Source organism: Gymnoscopelus microlampas, assembly GCF_963454915.1.
Source record: "Gymnoscopelus microlampas genome assembly, chromosome: 6".
Taxonomy (NCBI): Eukaryota; Metazoa; Chordata; class Actinopteri; order Myctophiformes; family Myctophidae; genus Gymnoscopelus; species Gymnoscopelus microlampas.
The window spans coordinates 47,568,636-47,589,724 of record NC_139943.1 but is presented as its reverse complement, the minus strand read 5'-3'; the positions used below and the strand labels follow the sequence as shown (position 1 = coordinate 47,589,724).

The 21,089-nt window shown below is 39.9% G+C and overlaps 2 protein-coding genes across 12 annotated transcripts in view; one reads left to right on the top strand and one right to left on the bottom strand.

The window, feature by feature from the left end:
- Positions 1–1,439: 1,439 nt before the first annotated feature.
- LOC311047808 (proton myo-inositol cotransporter-like) lies at positions 1,440–17,864 on the bottom strand. 6 transcript variants are annotated; one of them, XR_014601049.1, is made up of 14 exons: positions 17,767–17,864; positions 15,939–16,182; positions 13,561–13,892; positions 12,578–12,737; positions 10,859–11,067; positions 9,622–9,730; positions 8,098–8,261; positions 7,439–7,553; positions 7,105–7,230; positions 6,417–6,535; positions 5,691–5,843; positions 3,076–4,723; positions 2,677–2,895; positions 1,440–2,560 (listed from the first exon to the last, which is right to left on the bottom strand). XR_014601049.1 is itself a non-coding variant. In XM_084060709.1 (14 exons), exons 2-14 carry the CDS (start codon positions 16,118–16,120, stop codon positions 2,552–2,554), a joined length of 1,920 nt encoding a protein of 639 aa, XP_083916835.1. In that variant the 5' UTR covers positions 16,121–16,182; positions 17,767–17,864; the 3' UTR covers positions 1,440–2,551. The 6 variants fall into 6 exon arrangements, 3 of the variants coding, with proteins under 3 accessions (XP_083916835.1, XP_083916834.1, XP_083916836.1); XM_084060709.1 differs by having other exon boundaries at positions 2,677–2,745; positions 4,551–4,723; XR_014601051.1 differs by lacking the exon at positions 1,440–2,560 and having other exon boundaries at positions 2,604–2,895; positions 3,076–3,849; positions 4,072–4,723.
- Positions 17,865–18,474: 610 nt separating this feature from the next.
- The window catches only part of lrrk2 (leucine-rich repeat kinase 2), a 64,497-nt gene continuing 61,882 nt past the window's right edge, over positions 18,475–21,089 (top strand). For 5 of the 6 annotated variants that reach the window (XM_084059205.1, XM_084059204.1, XM_084059203.1 and 2 more), the window contains exons 1-2: positions 18,475–19,003; positions 20,141–20,226. In XM_084059205.1, the coding sequence (XP_083915331.1) occupies positions 18,868–19,003; positions 20,141–20,226 (222 nt within the window). In that variant the 5' untranslated portion in view covers positions 18,475–18,867. The remainder of the gene's footprint in view (positions 19,004–20,140; positions 20,227–21,089) is intronic. The other variant, XM_084059202.1, reaches the window with a different exon arrangement.

Below are 21,089 nucleotides of genomic sequence, written 5' to 3'. Positions count from 1 at the left end.
CCTTACCCACAGTATACACACACATATTGCACAGTTAGAAAGCAGAGTATTTTGCTGCAAGATTGGGCAACATTTACTTAATGAACACATAGTGCCTCACCACATACAGTATTAATGCGATGTATGTGCTTGAATGGCCCCACATTCCGCTTCAAAGTGGGATTTTCTGTTTATATAGGCCTACTTATATTATACAATAAAGTTTTATCGTTTAACTTATCTTAATCCATAGGGGAAGTTGTGATTTAGTATAGATGCTGGTTAATAGGCCTATTTAAAATGGATTGACATGAACAGTCATAAACAGGCTCGTCAACTTGGAGTCTTGCAGTCACAGAATAATGATGTTGAAGCTGCTGAGGATTAATGATTTTAAACTGATGGGCTAGCACATCTATAAGCATACTTTATAGGCTATCCACTCATCCCTGAATCATCTTTTAAAAGGCCGTCCAGGCGTCCACACCAAGCACTTAAGCTATCTTTAACTATTGTTGTAGTTATAATGTTGTGGGAACTCTTCCATCCACTTGGGTTAGAGAACAATTTTTAATAGTCATAATATCTGGCGTGGACAGCAAATTAAGCTGCAAATGAATGTGCATCAGGTCTATTCATTTGGCCACAGGTTACATTCCATTTATCATGCACTATGGGAAGTGTTTCAATTGGATTCAAGAACCAATCTTTTCACCTTGTAGGCCTACAGTGTATACCTGAATCTCCATACGAACCTGGCCTCTGCATTCCTTTCTAAACCTCCAGTTCAGAGAATGCATCATTGCATTCTCTGCCAGTGTTAAATGAAATATGCAACTATTTATCTGCTGCATGGCATGCTAGAGTTTTATTTAACCACCTGAGTGGGGGGGATATCAAACTCATCACACAGAAATCCTATAGTCTAATTATACAGCATAACACAGTATAACATAGCAGTCTCTAAGAGTACCTTTAGTGCCATCTAGTGTCTATTATACACCAATTTATAAGTAGCCTCGGAAACCCATGCCTTTAATGTATAAGCAGCTTCACAAGCACTAGGAAGTTGAACTAAGGGGATAGTGGGTAAGGTTGATCTGTTGCCTTAAGGACATCATATAACAGTCATTTATGGGGCACTAATTATATTAATAATGTGGTCCAAACTCCTTAAGGGTATTTGTCACTGAATATTTGCGCATATGGTAAAATATGTCCTCTGCACTAACTCTTCCTAAGCATCAGGAGCAGTGTACAACAGTAGTAGCAAACCACTGAAATTACGTAGGCTTAATCGCCATAACAACTAAATTGAAAGAAAAAAGGGGTACAAATAATTGGCTCTACATTAAAATGTATAATAATAATTATTCATCATCATACTTTTTGGAATGTACCATAGAGTGAGCTTGGACAAAGTAGGCATATATTTATACCCAGCACAAATACACAGGGTAGGAAGTTATGTCAATTTAATTTATGTTGCACTTTTCATACACAGTAAACTCAATGTGCTTCACACTGCAATAGCACAAAAGTACCCACAATAATGGTACAGAAAAAGTACAGAGTCAAAGTCATTATGTATTGTACTGTATACAATGGTTACCAGTCGTACAGATAAAAATCACACCTGTGTGAAGGTAGCGGCGCCTTTGATACATTTTGTCATCAATAAGTGTTTATAATGTGTTTATAGCCACGTGTCACGTGAAGCTTGACCAATCACTTTGTTGACGTGTCTGACCAATCAGAACGTTGACGCAAAAGCCAGGTATAGAGGGCTAATATCCGCTCTATACCTAAAGGTATAGAGCGGCTAGCGCCGCTAAAAATGTAATACAAACCAGGAGAAAATACTAGAGAGATGCCTAGTTGCTATGAGTTGGCACAGCAAACAATATCTACAACCTGTTTGTTAAAAATTAACACATCTTAACCAACTGAAATGCTTAGCTGAAAATATCTGGACCATAATAGGATCCTAATAAACATGAACACCTGCCAGCTACACCGGAACTGTTGCTTATATCAGTTCAATTGAGTAATCAGCAGGCTGTATTGGTGTGTAGTACTGAAACTATCCATTATTTTCGTATCGCTTTTTCGTTGATTATTTGTTTCTTTTTTTTTTTTTTTTTTTTTTTTTGAAATTTGAAATTTTAAAACGTCATATATCCACAAAACAACGTAAAAAAACGAATATTGTTTTGGTTGATTAGTTTGATTAACCACTTTGTATAGCTTGTCGATCCGCTATTTTGAAGATTTTACTCGTTTTATATTAAAAGAAAAAGAGCAACATTTCAACATTCCCCCCAAAATTGATACCTCAAATAAAACGATTATTTTGATTAACCGTTACACCCATATTAGTCTGACAAGAATAATAGAAAAATATTTAATATAACCTTAACCTATGGTGCTTTGTTAGAGCCATATCAACGGAATGTATCACATAACGTTTTTGTGTGGCAATGAATGACATGGCTCATGGCTGCACTGGAATGACCTCTTATGGTTTCTGTCCCCAGGACAAAGTCATTCACGCTTGCTTACTGGGTCATCATTACTGGAGCTGCGGAAGTACAGTAAGGACATGAACATACACAATAAAAGGCATACTTCACTCGTTTGCCACATTATAATAAAACGATTAGACCACTTGGACAACCCATTGAATGCACTACTTACAGTTATATAGGCAATGCCACTGTCTGAACCCGTCGCTCCATAGTGCACTTGGCTGAACCCCGGAGACGGCTAGAAAATAGAAGGTTTGTGCAAAATTCTTGCATTCAGGCATTGCAGGGATCATTTCAATAAAAGACACAACTATGGTGCAGATTCTCTCCCAGTGTGTACGCTATAGCAGCAACCCACAACCAAACTTGTGCCTTAACCCATTAAGACCTGAAGCCGATTCTAAAAATGTTTTCTAAATCCTAACAGTTTTTTGAAAAAACAACAAAAAGAAAACATAAAAAATACGTTTTCACATTTTTTTCAAAAATAGCAGATCTACAGATCTTGTTGTATATCTGCTATTTTTGAATATCCAAAGACATCTAAAAATGACACAGATGCGTATACTGAGATTCAAGTGACAACAAACCCTTTAAAAAAAGTCAAATAGTGGAGAAACAAAAGTTGAAATGTTTGTGCTTAAACTCTTAGTGGTCCCTTCATTCCATTACACATCCTTGTTTATATACAGTGATACATTACGCATTGTAAAGCCTAGCAGACAAGTATTACACACTTGTTAGTAAAGTAGGCTACTGTATATCAATGTTCCAGTTCCTATGAGTCAATATACAGCATGTTGTCTGGCCAGACTGGAATATCCCACTCCCTGTTCTTGGCCTTTCATACATGGAGTGACCATGTAATAACATACTGTAGGGTTATGCGGGGACAGTAAATTGCAGGGCATAATGACTGCTTTCTAAGCTCTCTGGAATATGGATTAGTAATGACACAGAGAAAATAGTTGCTTAAAAGACTGACTATCATCTTTAACCCAGACCTGCCAACCTCGGGAAAATGTTTTCTCAGCTGCTCATTAACACTGGAACACCAATCAAACACGCTAGACACCACAAAGTCAAAGCCAGTCATGCATGCATGCACACACAAACTACAGCATCTGATCTTGTGAGCTATGACTTGGTAATAAATGGTTGTTTTCATTTGTTATTGTGGCTTGCTATTATGATATAATTAATCAAAGTAATACCATGCTGATAATTTGTCTGTGCTGATTTAATGGTGTGTGGCTTAATTTTCTCATTCAGCCTAGAGGCAAACTGTTTGCCAGAGAACTGTGCTCTTCTGAGAGCATAGATTAGAGCATGGGTTCCGCAACTTTTCAGCCCGCGACCCCAAAATAACGCAGCCACTGACTCACAACCCCACCTAACCCTGGAGGTAATTTATGCATGTATTAAAATGGTAAAATGGACTATTTGTAATCATTTTTAGATTGTATTTCATCCATTCTGTTGATGACCCAAAATAATTTCGCGACCCCACCGTCAGTGACCCCAACTTTGGGAACCCCTGGATTAGAGTACTGCACAATAAAACTCACAAGGCAAAAGCGTACAGGACAGGTTGGCAGGTCTGCATCTTAGAATTTGTTAGGTTGTGCTACTGATCATTTTGTAAAAGTACTGCAGGTGTTAACTTTTTTCAAATAGTGTGCACAATACTGTGTGTATATAAACCTGACCAGATAGGCAAACATTCTACACGAGGCTAACACCAGAAGGTGTGAGAGACAGTTGAAGAAAGAAACGAAGGGTGATCATTGAAGAGAGGGAACATGCCAACTAGAATTGATCACTGGAGAGGTCCAGGCCTCTTCTGCTGAATGAGAGGTCAACGAGAGGACATTCCTCCCCACGTCAGCATCCTTCTGGATCTTACAGGACAGGAGGATACAGTATCCCCTACCAAAATACCAACAAAAAGTCCCAAGAAAGACTAAAAGGGATAGATTGAACCCCACTCTACTCCACATCAGAGGCATCATTGTCAGAGTGGTGGTAGTTACTGCCTTTTACCCGGATGTACTGAATGTGCCGGTCATCGTCTCGGGAGGAGGTCCCGCAGGAGCACAGCTCTTCGGTGAACAGGTTCTCGATCTCCTCCAGCTGAAGGCCCTGGGTCTCTGGAAGGCAACCCAGGACGAAGAGGAGGCCCAACCCTGCCAGTCCCGCATACAGGAAGAACGCCCCTGGAGGATTGAGATAGATAAAGTATCTATGCATTCTGTCTGATTAATTATAATACTACATTTCTGCTGAAGACATGGAGTGTTCATTTTCACACGACACCTATAAACCAAAGGTCGCGTTAGACAGGTCTTTATCAGTTTTGCTCAAATGCAGTGGTGTAAAGTCACTAAGTACATTTACTCAATGCTGTCAGTGCTGTACTTAAGTACAATTACTTGTGTACACTTTTACTTTACTGGAGTATTTCCAATTTTCAGTACTTTTACTTCTACTCCACTACTCCACTATCTCAGAGGCAAATTAAACTCCACTACAATTATTTGAAAACTTTAGTACTTTGCAGATGAATTATAAAACATACATTAACCACTTTAGCCCTATTTTATACCTATACAAGCTCACAACGCGACGCGTTGTGGCCTTGTAGATCTGCTATTTTCAAACATTTTAGTATTTTAACTTTTGGTGCTTTAAGTACATTTTGATACCAATACTTTTGTATTTTTACTGAAGTAAATTTTGAATTCCGGACTTTTACTTCTACATTGCAGTATTGATACTTTTACTTAAATATTTTTTTTTTTACAATTGTTTCCACCTCTGCTCAAATGCAAGCTGTGCAACGCCTACCTCAAATCAACAACAATACACACTCACAAAGATGATCCATCCAACACAACAGCTGTCCAATAGCTTGCATTTAGATTTATTGCCGGCCAGCTGAGATAATCAACGTTTTTATTCTTAAGTGGCAATTTCTTTGCAGCATCCTTTCTTTGCTCATTATTCTGAGGACAATGTGTTCTAAAAAAAACTAAGGATGCAATCATTATGCATGCTGCAGATTTGAAGAAGAAGCTGTTGGGCTAGTCTCACATTTTAAATTACGGTACTCCTTTAGGTTCAAATTGTTTTAAACCCCAAATATAAGCACTCCACCTATATAGTAATATTATTTATTCCTACCATAGTAAGTGAGATACTCTGCGGCGTGGAGGAAGGTGAGAGACACCAGGACATTGAATGTCCAGTTTACACCAGCTGAACAGGCGTTCCCGGTACTGCGGGCCCACAGAGGGTATATCTCTGAGTTCACCGTCCATGGCATAGGGCCCATACCTGACAGAGTGATATGGACAGAGAAAGAGAGAGAGAGAGAGGGAAAAACAGAAAGAGAGAGATAGATACATGTAGAGTGTGAGAGAGAGAAATGAGACAGAGAGAGAAGACAGACAAGATAGGTGGAGAAAAAGGAAGGAGAGAGACAAACAGAGAAATAGAACAGGGAGATAAATTGACAGTCAAGTACAAATAGAGCATGCGAGAGAAAGAAAGAAAGGTAGACAGACGGGAGAGGGAAAAAACAAGGAACGTAGGTGGAACAGATATAGAGGGAGAACAGGCAAGCAGACACATCTACATTATTACTGTGTATTTGGCTACTTTTATACTAGTGCTCTGCAAAAGCTGCATAAATGCTACCTAACTCAATGAACTACAACAAATATTTAAAACGCAGAACTATCAGATATGGTGGTTGGTAAGTAGTGGGATACAAATTAGGGAAATTAAATAGTCAGAGAACAAGTTAGCATCCGGTAGCATAACATTATGGAAAGGTGTGCATTCAGGGATTAATACAAGTTGTGCGCTCTAATATTAAAGACTAATATAAAGGATAGCCTTACGGACCAGGTGCAAAGCAGGCCAAGTACAGGATGAGACCCAGCAGAACAAGCCAGGAGTACAGGGTGGGACAGTAGTTGTAGGCCCAGAGTGGGCCATCGCTGGCAGCCGTCTGGTTGGAACACCTGGGGGAAATACAGTTTGTTTGTAATGTCCTCTACTTTGGCCTATTTTCCCCCAATGTATTCATTATGACAATTCCCTAATTCCCCAAACACTTGTGTAATCTTGTCACTGCTGACCCCTACTGGTTGGTTTTGGGACTTTTGTTTTATTGAAACCACATGCCGCTTCTATACACATGGAATCACCTGCTGCTTCTTTTGAGCTACAGTACCAGTGAGGAGTCTTCGCTGGAAGGACTTGCGCATGCAGAGGAACACCTTATTCCTTAAAGTTCAACACCCCTTCTGTCAAGACGCCCTTGACCAGCCAGTAGGAGTCACAGGTGCAGCGATAAAGAACACCCTCCCCCGCCAGGATCCAATCCAAAAATAACAGCACACTGTGATGAAAATGACATAATAACACCACACTATGGTGATGAAGGTGACATGAAAACAACAGTCTTCCATAGCTCTCCTCTCGGCCACCATATTATCTACTTTACTCTGTCTCTCTCTCTCCCAACAACACGCTCATACACACACACGCATGCGCACACTCACACACGCACACACACACACAGACAGACCTGCCCCAAGCAGCGTGTTCCGTGGACTCTTTACTGGCAGGTGTGCAGGAGCAGTCGAATACATTGGTGCCATTTTCACGGTAACAAAAGCCACAGTCGGGATCCAAAATGCATAAAGAACAGGACCTGGGGGACACAAAAGAATGCCACACCTCTCAGTATATCTACTACAGCTTACAGTACTTTCATCTTCATCCCCTATGGAACATGAGGCCATAATGAGTTCTATTTGCATTTTGTCCGACACAGCTACTTATATATTATTGTAGTTTTATTACAAGTGGGTATTTAAAGATCCCTACTGGTTGAGTGAAATGTACGTATGTGTTCTGACCCATATAGCGTGCAGGTGGAGTTCACAGGGCCAATGGGGTTCAGGGTGACTGGAGGAGAGTTCTGGGCTGATAACAGGAACCCCACTGCCAGTACCGTCAGACTCAAAACAGTACCTGGACGAGAGGGTGAAAAAACAACTCAGTGATTCCCAAATGGTTTCAAACGTGGCCCAGTCCAAACCCTACACTGTAAATCTTCAGTGTTGGATAAATGAACACTGAAGACTGACAGCGTTTAATCCAAACCCACAGATTCAGAAACACTGTAGTGTCTCATTAGTTCTGAGATAGTATTTAAAGTTATTAAGACAGATTTGGCTGTTGTTTCAGGTAAAAATGGTCATGAAGTAAAGATTGACAAAGTAATACCGTTTAGGCAAAGTAATACTGTATGCAGGCTTGACATTATAGACAGTGTAACACAAATGCAAAAAAGCAGTTCTTAATTCTGTTTTGAAGAATATAAAATATCTATGATGGTCCAACGAATTAACATAAATTTGAATGGCAACGTGATTGTTTTTTCTAAAAGTGAAAATAAATAAAATATTGATTATGTTTCCTTGCTGACTAAATGACAAAGACTATACATGATTGTTTACTCCTAAAGGACGGAGTGCAACTAACAATAAAATATGTGTAAACATCCTCAACAAACCTGAAATGCTGACCAACGTCAGCTTCCTGCGGCCCACCCTCTCCACAAGCCACACCCCCACCAGGGTAAACAGGAAGTTGGTGGCAGCAGTCGCTGCCGCCATCCAGATGGCTTGCTTGTTGTCTCGCACGCCTGCCATCTGGATAATGGTGGCGCTGTAGTACCTGCACATTGGTTAAAGAGGAGACCGTTTACCGAAACCACTTGAACCTCAGCATCCCTATTCTGGGGGAAGGTTTGCGAGAGAGAGAGAGAGATGTGAAAGTCACAAACCAGATTTCAATCCACTAAAACCCAGCGTCTAAAAAAGTAACCAGTGTATGTGACTTTTTCATGGTCCAAAGGTTCGGTATGACAGGAGAAGCAGTAGGCTATAAGGTATTTTCAAATATGGCCCCCTTTGACAACGTTTAAACTAATGTTACATCCATAATTGTCAACTTTAAGAAATGTAATTAATAGTAATCTCTCATACATTTATTCAATGACAACACAGTGGAAAGCAGTAGCAGTTAAAGCTAGATGTACTTTTTATTTAAAGGGTCTACACCATGAATTTAAAAAATAATAATAATATTTAATATCATATTGTTTATGTCCCTCAAACGTTTTTCAAAAGGTTTGAGCCTAAATCAAGCCTCAGATATACTCATTCCAACTAACTTCTCTCTGGCTTATAAAGCACTTTCACCTGCAATACCACATTGTCCTGTTTGGCACGGGGCGCTATTGAGCCAGTTTGTATGCATGTTATCTCCTGGTTCTGTGTGGAAAAAGTAAAAAAAAAAAAAATGAAAAAAATTAGAAAAAAATATATTTTTTTAAAAATATTTTTTTTTTTCTTTGGTTGGAAGTGAAAAACAGGAAGAATTGTTCCCTGACGTGACGTAGGCAGTGGGAACAAATCTGACGGACTGTTTTCAGACCAATTTACATAAAAAACACAGATAGCCTATGAAAGCCTGCATGCGCGAAGTCGGGTATTTTTTGGAACAGAAGAGAGGTGGGGGAGACCAAAAACACACAAAAATTAAGAAAAAGTTAAAATTCATGGTGTAGACCCTTTAAAAGAATAACTACTGGACTCTTATATGAATAGGATTTTATCGGTACCCCGCAATATGGATTTGGTTCACTTAGAAACAAATATTTATACCCGACCTACTTATTCTATCTATTTAGGGATAATTTGTACAAATGAAAATGTGGTCTGTCAGTCAGAACAAAACATGACAATAAAGTGGAAAATGTGAAAATGTCATGGCTGGTGCTAAGAAATAGTAAAACAAATATTATTTATGTGTTAATAATAATGTAGAAATACTGCTATTAGATGATTGTGCTAATGTATAGTAGAAATACCCTATACATTAGCAGACACTGGGATGACCCTTTTGATAGTGTTGACATTAACATAGAGGTTCCTTATAGAAGTCAATAGAGCTACAGTACCTACAGTACATGAATACAATACACATGTTGGAATAACATTGTTCCCTGTGAGAAGACAACAGGAGCACATACATGACAGTGTTGATCCCAGACAGCTGTTGAAACATCTGGAGACCACAGCCCACGGTGAGGGCCCTGCGTGTTGGTGCGTGGCTCAGGATACGCCAGATAATCAGCCCACCTATTGTACAAGTAAGGAAGTCAGATATGAATTTGACTGATTTGATTTTTGTCAGTGGTAATCTGTTTTAATATTTTTATTAGACAAAAAGGTGGACAATACACCACAAGCATGACAGGACAAAGGGTACAGCATAGCCCAACATAACAATACAATAGAGACATAAAAACAAAAGAATAAGACAAATCATAAAGGACTTATTCACACCAAATACAGTATATGATAGTCATCACGATATTGCTGCCAACAACATCTCTCCCATATAGCGCTATCAGTGGTAATCAATTAACACACACAATGACACACACATGAATTTAGGTCTTGTTTTTGAGGCTTCAGCTTCAATTCCCATCAATCATCGATTAAAAAAGAAAAACAAAAGTGCACTTTCACATTAAAATAATGCATAATGAGAACAAGTATACTGAAGCTTGTGAGCATAAAATAATCCCACAAAGAAATGTCATGCCATTTACTCTGATCTCACACTTGTAAGTTGCTCTGGATAAGGGCGTTTGCTAAATGCCTAAAATATAAATTGCAAAACGAAAACATAAATCTTAGTGTATGTAGTAGAACTACAAATATGTGGATATGGTATTTCAAAACACAGTGTTTTAAAGGTGGTTCTGTTGACAAATAGTAACAAAGGCCTATGGGATATAGACATCCTGATTAGTACTACAGGTAAAAGACTGATTCAGTAGTAGAAATAGTATCAGTAGAAGTATGTGGAAGTGATAGTATAGCTAGTTTCAGGGTACTTTACACTCAAACTCATTAGGAAATAAATATCTCTGGAAATAACTATTCAACAGTAACATGATTTGCTCTCTAGTTAGTTACTGTACTGTTACTTTGCTAGCACTTGAAATGTGTCACAACATAATTAAAACCACATAAATGTGTGTCGTTGTTTTTTGGCACCTTTCATTACTCGCCATCTCTTTCTCCTCCTCCTCGACATGTACGCTTGGTTTAAAAAGAAATAAGGATTTTCCGGAAACAGCTCAACATCTCACCTAGAAACAGCTCACCTAAAAACAGCAGTGCCCTGACGCGTGACAGCCAATGACGCCGTGTTTCACAAGTCTCTCATGTGAAGGTATTTTTGTCGAAGCCTCTCACCTGCCCCCGCCTCCTTCTCCTCTTCCTCTATACTGGTCCATATGGTGTCATACTCCTCGTCCATGCTCTGTTCTCCTCTGATGCGGCTCAGGACACGCCTGGCCTCCTGGGTTTTGCCCTTCTGAAGCAGCCAACGCGGGCTCTCCGGCAGGAAGAGGAAGCCGGTGAACTGCAGAATGGCAGGGACCACAGACAGGCCCAGCATGTACCTATACAGTACAGGAAAACCAAACGTTAGAGGAGAGGGAAAGAGTGGGTTGGGAGTGGAGGAGGATGGACAGAGAAAGGGAGAGAAAAAGAGACAATGGGGTGAGCAAGAGGACGGAATGTTTAGAAAGGTAAAAGATGTGACCAGGGATGGTGTGTGTGTGTGTGTGTGTGTGTGTGTGTGTGTGTGTGTGTGTGTGTGTGTGTGTGTGTGTGTGTGTGTGTGTGTGTGTGTGTGTGTGTGTGTGTGTGTGTGTGTGTGTGTCCTACCCAGAGCCCCCCCCCCCCCCCCCCGACGTTCTGCCATTCTGTCTAACTACTAATCGAAGTGTCATCATTGACAGATTTGACACGAATACTGTCACATTAGAAAAGTAACGTGCAACAAGAATAAAACGTCGAAGTGTAAGAATGTTTGACTCCTCTGCTGAGTAGCCCACAAAAGAATGAAAAGGGACAGATAGAATACATACAGGGCAAAGGAAAATGTGAGAAACATGATGAAACTGTGTGAGTGCATAATCATGCTTCATTTACACCACATCTCACATCAACTCATCCATAAGAAATCAACAACCTGCGATTCTCACCCACAAATCACACCTTTGCTCACTCTTTGAATTTGTATTTAGATGTAGCAGCTGGTAAGGGCCTATTGAACACAGGATTTAAATTCATATTCCATGTTCGACATTACAATTGATGGAGAATTAAGCTCTCTTACCATATTATTGGTAGTAGAGGTACTGCATACTGTACAACAGTGCTTTTAGGTAAATGTTTCCAACTAGTTTCATATTGAGTAAAAATAACAGAATACTTGACCAATGATTTTATATTATTCAAGTATATTTATGAGAAAAGGTTTGTGAGCCCGGAATCAGCAGTTTCAATCAATGCATTGACATTCAGGTGTGGGTTGCAGTATATAAAACACACAGTCTGGTTCACAAGTGGTTGTGTTTTGAGATTTATTTCACTTCAACAGAGTTAAAGGTGAAAAAAAGAACCTATCAGCCCCTCGCCCAGGGCATACTGTATAAAGACAAATGATCATTAGGGCCGTGTACTGTAAGTTGTGGGTTGCAACCGTTAGGACCCAAGGAGGCGATGGTGGAAATAGTGTTTCTATGTCGACATATGGTTCAACTTTTGCATTTGTCACACCGCTATGGTCAGAAGTGAAAGCGCTTTGGAGGTGTTCTCTCTATAAAAGGTCCCTCAACAACATCTGATTCCAATTTGGGGCAGACTCAATGTTGCTTTCATGATACTGTATATAGAATAGGCCCAACTAAAGTAGGGGAAAGATAAAGCAAAGGTACTGTAATAACTTGTTTATGCCTTTTTGGAGGAGAATAATACTTGAAATGTACATTTATTGAATGTATTGTAAATTTATTCTGAGGATTTAAACCACAGCATGGGACATGCTGTGGACAGGGACTTTAATACCCCAAACCACACACATTTGCAGTCATGTTTTATCACTGGTAGAAGACACATACATACCTCCAACCATCATGCTGCAGGTAACTGAATGCCCCATCAATAATACTGGCAATGAACTGGCCTCCAGTAATGAAAAGGGTGTTAATGGTAACCAGCTGGCCTCTCAGATGAGGTGGTGACATCTCCGCCATGTAGACAGGCACTGTCATGGAGGCTATACCTGAGGCATAAGAGAGAACACAATCTCTGAGAGCGTAAAAATGGACAATCACTGCAGGTTTATCATTCACTGTGAATAAATTATTGTGGCAAAACATGCCACAATTTGTGCGTAAGTGTTGACTAAAGATTAAGATAAGACTAGGAGGAGCCATGTAAATTAGCCTATCTAATTTTCGCGTCACACTTTTCCAGTGCTATGGCTTTCAAATCAATTTTGACATATGCATAACGATGATAAAGAAGGAATCTCTGAACAAAAAAGCATATTGATGATGTATTTATTTATATACATGTTTTAGTTATAGCGATATATAGCCTAGTCTAGGCTATGCCCCCCAAATCCAGTTAACAAGTGACACTTTACAATAATAGCCTTGCCCTTGGGGCAATCAGTTAGACCTGGTCATGTGCGACTAACAGCTGTAAGGCAACCAGTCAGGTTTGGGAGGTGTGTGTTTATTCATATTAACTTTACATACGCTCTAAGGCTTTTTCCGGGTCCTGTAGCCTACTATTCCAAGACTCAAAGCAATAGCAGCTGCAGCCTATACCCAAATTAGTTTAGCACCTTATGTCTAATCTCATGTCGCCTATACCTTTGGTCACATTAATAATAATAGCCTAATAATAATAATAATGATAATAGCCTAATAATAATAATAATAATAAATAACGCCTCAAATGTGTAGCCTCTATATTGCTTTTCCAAGTACTTGCTTTTATTTATGGGAAAGGGAGAAATAAAGTTTATTAGTTAAAAATCAAAAATGAACACTGAGGATTTTACTGTGTACCTACATAGGGCAGGCTAATGAACGTACCTATACCCAAACCCACTATAATCCTTCCCACCAGTAGGAACCATTTGTTCGGGGCGAAGCCCAGGATGACCCCGCCGACAGTGAAGATCAAGCTGGCGGCCAGGATGCAGACCCTGCGTCCGAACGCCCCGTTCAGCGGCCCGCCAGCCAGCGCGGCCAGCGCGGCGGCTCCCACGGTGCTGGAGACCAGCAGCTCCTGCCACAGGTAGTTCAAGTTCATCTCGCTCTTCAGGAGCAGCATGGCTCCGGACACCACCCCCGTGTCGTACCCGAAGAGAAAGCCCCCCAGGGCGGAGAAAAACGCCAAAACGTAGACGAAACCCGGCGTCCTCCTGTCATTAGGGATGGGACGATAATCGTTCTTATCGTTTATCGTGATAAAAGATATACACTCACAATGTGAGCTTGTAGATCGGCTATTTTAGGTGACCGTTCCCCCTGGATTAGGGGGGTTCAAGTGGTTAACAAAAGTGGCATTTTAAGTTTTAAGCATATTTTGATTATCATGATAATTTCAGCTCATGCGTAGCCTAGAACCTGCGTAGGAGCCTCCACGCAGCTGCGCAGTAGCAACCCTGCTGCGCACTATCTTCGTTAGTAGCAGCTGTGTGTGCCCTACGTGCCATCTAAACTGGCTTCTGGAGACACCATCGTCGTAGGTTCTCAAGCGCACGGCGTTACGTCTGTGCTAAAACTACATTCGGGAGACAGCATGCACGTAAAGACCTCCTGGACGAAGCCTACGTAAAGCCTACGTAAACTACGTAGTGCTGTCCTACTACACAACAGTTTAAACACCCTTTGCGAATATATACATATATATATATATATATACCCCCAAAAAATAGCAAAAATAAAGTCCTTTATCTAAATTACCTTTATATTTATTGGACACTTACATTTTTTTAGGTACATTCTGTAATTTATTAAAATTAATTTTAAGGTGACATTTCAATGCTCTTAAATCAACACAGGCAACAATGGCCGCCGTTCAAAAATGTTCAGAGCAGAGAGGGGGCGTCTCCCTGCATGATTTAGGGCATTAACAGAATAATCGAATATTCGAATATTCGACTATCAAACCGACTATTCGACTATCAAACCACTATTCGATTATTCGATTAAAAAAAAAAAAAAAAAAAAAAGTTTTTTTTTTTTTTTTTTTTAGATTTTTTTTTTTAGTGGCTTTTCTGCAGCAGACACGCAGCTGTGAGCTCTGGTGTGACGTCAACTCGCATTCCTTGAGTCCAGTCATCAATGTCATTGAACAAAAAAAAAACTTTTTATTTTTTTTATTTTTTATTTTTTTATTATTTTATTTTTTATAATCAAATCGATTAATCGAATATTCGAATACTTATAGGTCGAATAATTCGAATACTAAAAATCACTATTCGTGAATGCCCTAGCATGATTGACAGCTTTTAGCACCAATGGGGGGAATTTACTTTAGGAAAGTTTAGGAATATATATATATAGTATATATATATATATATATATATATATATATATATATATATATATATATATATATATATATATATATATATATATATATATACAGTATATATATATATATATATATATATATATATATATATATATATATATATATTGTGTGTGTGTGTGTGTGGTGAGTCTTTTCATAGAACTATTTTGCTACGATGGGTGTTACGAGCCCCAGGGCGCTCGTAACAAACTGCTGCGTAGGACAGCACTCAGGGCTACGCCTCTCCCAGAAGTAGGCGGGGAGTAGGCTACGTGCATGCTGTCTCCCGAATGTAGTTTTAGCAGACACGTAACTCCGTGCACTGGAGAACCTACGACGATGGTGTCTCCCTAAGCCAGTTTAGATGGCACGCAGGGCACCACCTGCTACTAATGAGGGTAGAGCGTAGGTTTCGCCGAGTCCCAGCTGTGTAGGAGGCTCTTACGCAAGCTGCGTAGGCCACGCATGACCTGAAATCTACGTGCCTGCTAAGGTACTGCGCAGCCTGTGACGACACACGTTAGACCCGTCGTAGGAGTCGGACCTGCGCAGCATCTCTACGACAAAGCTCTTTGGGAAACGCGGCCAATATCGTTAATCGCCAACAAATTTGCTACAATAATCGTGACATGTAATTTTCATATTGTTTGAATGATTGAATACTTTATTTAGAAGTTTGCAGAAAAAAGCACATAAATAAAATAAAGAAATAAAAGTCAACTAAATAGGATTAAAAAAACAAAAGCCCATGGCTTGTTTTAATTGGGGTCCTTTGTACTCAATTCATAGTGACATTAAATGACAGACAGATATACACTACCATGCAGAACATCATATAAAAATAGAAATAAGAAAATCAAATAATATATAGAGTATGTCCCATCCCTACCTGTCATATTGGTCCATGACATCTCCTCCGGCAGCAGCAGCAGCGGTGCTGGACACACGGTGGTCCCGGGGCTGGAGGCTGCTGGCCCCGGCATCATGATCGCAGGGAGCTCCTCCGACGAGACTCTGCTCTCCATCATCATCGACTGCTTTCCTCTTCCTGCCGCCCATCAGGTTGCTCATAATCCTCTGAGAGCTGAAGCCATCATGACTCCTGTCTCCTGCTGCCCGGGTTGATGCTGAAGCTGAACAGATGGAGAAGCAGTGTACAGATGATGATAGGTGTCACATCACAGCATGCAGTTCAAAAAGCACGCGCTGGTGCACGGACCACGGTAGATAGATAATCTTGCACATTGATCTCTCCCATGGCGGAGAGATCAATGGCGTGACATAGTAAATAGCCCTAGTAAAGCAATAAACAAAAAACGACTCTCACACCTTTTCACTGTAGTCTGACGGAGAAAAAAAGTATAGGCTCTGGTCCATAGCGTTAGAAGGAGTTATCCTTAATTTGGTCAATGGAATTTTTCTATTGACAAGATCTGTAGGGGGCGCAGTGGAGTAATTTTTCCATCCGGTGGAATATTGACTTTTCTGTCCAAAAAATGTATTTTAGACGTGAGGTGGTATTCCCACAAAGGAAAGTATGCTTTCAACGTCTTAAAACAGTCCTTGTTGGTGAGTAGCGAAAGTGTATTTTTTATTTTTTACTAGAGAAGAGAGGCTGCGCTACCGGTGTGCGGGCAACGGCTAGAAAGTAACATAGCGTCAAGGAGAACTCATTTTTGTTAACCCCGCAGGCTTTGCAAGGACCAACCAATCATCATAGCTGATCATTTCATAAACAGTCTTGTGTCTAAAATTAGGCTACTGAACAAGCTGTAGAACAACTCTCGTAGACGTATTTATGATTCGGACGTTTTCAATCTACGAGAGTTGTAGGGTTCACCCCCCATGGAGACAGGGACTTTCTGCACTATGCCCCGTAGACACTCCAAACATCTACAAATTGAAAATAAAGGTGCTTAACCCCAAGCCCCAAATGTTAACTGTCTCTACGCGGTAGTAGTTTAATGTAATAATACATATCTTTCAATAAAGAAGTGTTGTAATGCCGTCTGTGGCCGAACGCCATTTTTTCCACCCTCGTTTACTTCCCGTTTATATTTAGTGTAATTCCGGGTTTCACCGGATGCGGCACTACCCGTCACTACCGCCTATTGGGAACTTCCGACAGAATCGGCCACAGACGGCATTAAAATACTTCTTTATTGAAAGACATTGATTATTACATTAAACTACTACCCCGTAGCGAGAGTTAACATTTGTGGCGTGGGGGTAAGCACCTTTATTTTCAATTTGTACATGTTTGGAGTGTCTACGGGGTATAGTTCAGAAAGTCCCTGTCTCCATGGGGCGTGAACCCTACAACTCTCGTAGATTGAAAACGTCAGAATCATAAATACGTCTACGAGAGTTGTATTCTACAGCTACTACTGAACAAGAGTGTGTAAAAAAACAACAACTAACTTTTATTCTGCATGCATTTGTGAACCTATTTGTTTCATTGCACAGTAGCGATCATGCAAAGTCATTATTCCTGTCAGCTGTCAGGAGGACTGTCTACGTGCGTCAAAACTGATCTGTAAACACGGTGGAACGACTATATCAGGTCTAGTTACAGACAGGACTCCCTTTAACCTGTCAGCGTTATAAACAAACGACAGGAAACATTGGATAACATCACGTAAAACGACACAGTCGTGTGAAGAAGTAGTGTGTAAAACTCCAGTTTAAATAGATGTGAGAGTATGAGGCTACTATACCTTAAATCATATGAAAGCTGTTGCTTGGAGAAATGATTTATATCCTGATTCCTGAATTGCCTGCTGTGTGTCAGCCTACATCCATACCTACATCAAGCACGCTGACGTAAGGTACCGCTCTGCCGGAAATGGATCGATTCTGCTTTCAAAATAAATGTGTATTTATATTTTTATTATTATAGTGTATATATTATTATTATTATTATTTACAGATACCAAGACTTACTCGGGAGAACAGCAGGATTAATCATTACATGAAGATAGGTTGCCACTTTAAAAGGTAACCTACATAATAACTTTAAAGTGTAGCGGTAAATATATCATAAACATATGAAACCTCAAACATAAAAAAAGAAAAGACAACAAAATCCCCATGCTTTTTATTTTACCAGCTCCATTATTTGACGGTTTTGACCCATGCCATGTCAGCCGGTCCGGGACCTCAGCCATATAGTGTCAGACCTATTTGTGAAAAGATTACCTTGAAAATATGTGTCAGCCCCAGTTAATTGCCTCTGCCAGATCGAAGGACAGGGTGCAATTTTTTTGCACCCTGGGGGAATGAAAGTCATTTCTGTCAATGTTAGATCTTATTGTGAAAACCAGTGATCGGAACTACGAGTTGTACTTGAGCTGCTCTGACGCATGTTGTTGTCTGTCTGCAACATTCCTCCAAACGGGAAACGGGAAGTTGAACTGACTGAAGTGAAGTGAAGTCATATGATATTTTTTTTACAGTGGATCTGACCCATATAACCATAGGAACAACCCAGAAGAACACGCCTGTTGCTGAGAGAATAAGGGACAACGCTTTCTCTCTCAGACCGAAACGACAGGCAAATCTCAGTTGGGGGAAAACCTGTAAAAACAGGAACATGAATCTCGATCGGAGCACATTTAACCACCGGGGAATTATTATCATATCGACTTCAAACTTTGACAGCTGTCTCCTTCCCCAGACTTTGTAGATCATGTCCAGAGTGGCGACCCTGCTGCTTGTTTATTATTCTCATGGAAGTCTGCAAACAAGTTGCCACAAGTCGAGGCGTAATTGAATGAATGTGAAGCTGATTTGGAAGACTATAACTATTACCAAAGATCATGGTAAACAAAGAGGAACTGGGAGAGAGGCTGAAGAAGCTGTTAGTGAGGCTGAATAACTTGCAGGAGGACAGACAGTTGAGCACACTGATTCAGATCATCCAGGATCTGCTGTTCCTGGCGCACACTGACTGTGGTAGGAATCAACTGCACCCATTCATTCATCATCATGTACATCAACTTTCACTCTTTGTCAGTGCTGGAAAAAGTACTCAATTTTTCAAGTAAAAGTATCAATACTGCAATATAGAAATACTGTGTTACAATTAAAAGTCTGGAATTAAACATTTTACTTGAGTAAATGTACAAAAGTATTGGTATAAAAATGTACTTGAAGTACCAAGTACCAAAAGTAAAAGCCATTACACAGAATGGTATTTTCAAATGGCCAGAGTATATATAGGGTTGAAGTGGTTAATGTATGTTTGTAATAATACTTCAAATCTACATAGTAACTAGTAACTAACGTTTTCAAATAATTGTATGAGTAAAAGTATAATATTTGCCTCTGAGATGTAGTGGAGTAGAATTACAAGTGCTGACAATTGGAAATACTTAATTAAAGTAAAAATACATAAACATTGTACTTCAGTATATGTACTTAGTTACTTTACACCACTGTATGTTTACACATGTCACCAAAATGGACCCATCAATCAGAGTAACAAATCAAATGGATCAATGAACACTGAGGAGGAAACTGTCTCTTGATGATTATATTGTAACCTTCAGTTACTTCAGTCATCTCTTAAATATAGCTTGTTAACACGTTTATAAACGGGATTCAAGTAGAGTATTACCCAATTTTCACATTATTGTTGCTGTGCTGTTATTACTCATCTGACTTTTTATGTTTCATAACTTTACCATCACTTTGTCTTTATATGCATCGCATCATCACATTGCATGTCTTTATAACACTCTATTTAGTTTTTCAAAATTTGCTACACAAATGAAGTTCATTATTTATTTTTATATTATTATTATTGTTGTTGTTGTTGTTGTTGTTATTAGACATACTACTGTATCTCCAGACTGATTCCCTAAGCCTTTTTTTTTATTATTAAAAATAAAATGAAGAGCACTGGCTGTTATCATACAGACAGTCCAGAACTTATTTTAATGAATAAAACGTTATTTTAACCAATGTATGGTACAGTATGTGTACAATAGGCTATAACTTTAGCAGAAATGTAGACCCAGGACTAAAATGTAATAGAATAGCCATGCTGCCATCCTTCACTGTCTGTGGCCCTTTGTGTTGTTTGTGCAGCAGCAGAGCTGTTTGAAGATAAAGATGTCCAGGCTCCTCTCATGTTGGTACTGTCCTCCTACATGGGCAGTAGAGGCGTACAGCAGGTAAGGTTTGTGTAAGGCAGTGGTTCTCAAACTTTTTCATGTTAAGGACCCCCAAAATGATATGTATTTGGCCGCAGACCCCCATCTCAAATATTATGTTCCGGGGACCCCGAGAAGCAAAGATTTGAGTTTAAAATGTTCGCTTTAAAAATATATTAATGTGATGCTACATTTGGCTGGGGACCCCCTGGAACGCCCCCACGGACCCCACTTTGAGAACCAATGGTGTAAGGATTCCATTTGTCCCATTACCACTTGCCGTTGTATATTTGCTGTGCATTTGCCGTTGTATATTTGCTATTTGCTATGAATAGGTAGAGGGGAAAAAGGAGCAGACCAAGTACAGAGCCAACCCAGTCAACTAAGTATTAGTTTGCTAAACACTTAATGTGTACTTCTAATTTGAAGCTAAATCCTTTTTCTATTGAGGCCATCTATATCAGCATCCTATCAGCTAGTACTGTAGGTGCTAAATGTTAGTGAACTCTTGTGTATCGTATCTACACGGCCTTCTCGGGAATGATGAAAGCCGGGAATGCATGGACCACCCATTTATTGTAATACCCACTGTACTTGCTGTCCAGTGCGGTACCCAACCCACCACCCTAGCTAGTACTTAGTGGCTATGACGTCAGTACTATGATGTCCATATATATGGGCATATAATTTGGATCTGTGGTTCTGGACAACCAATGATCCAGCTGACTTTGCACCGGACACCGCACTGCCCTCGGGCCCTCGGGTTTGTGCATGCCAAGTTTGATATTGAGTCATGGATGGACAGATACTGTATGGAGATCTCTATACTGTATGTCTGTCTGTCTGCCTGTGTCCCTTTTATGCCCATATGAATATCTCTATAT

Coding starts and splice junctions, on each gene's coding strand:
- LOC311047808 (XM_084060708.1), bottom strand. CDS start 16,120: ATGAGCAACCTGATGGGCGGCAGGAAGAGGAAAGCAGTCGATGATGAT. Junction 11,068..12,577: donor CTGCAGCATGATGGTTGGAG/GTATGTATGTGT, acceptor TGTACTGTATAG/GTACATGCTGGGCCTGTCTG. Junction 2,746..4,550: donor GGCACATTCAGTACATCCGG/GTAAAAGGCAGT, acceptor TCTATTTTCTAG/CCGTCTCCGGGGTTCAGCCA.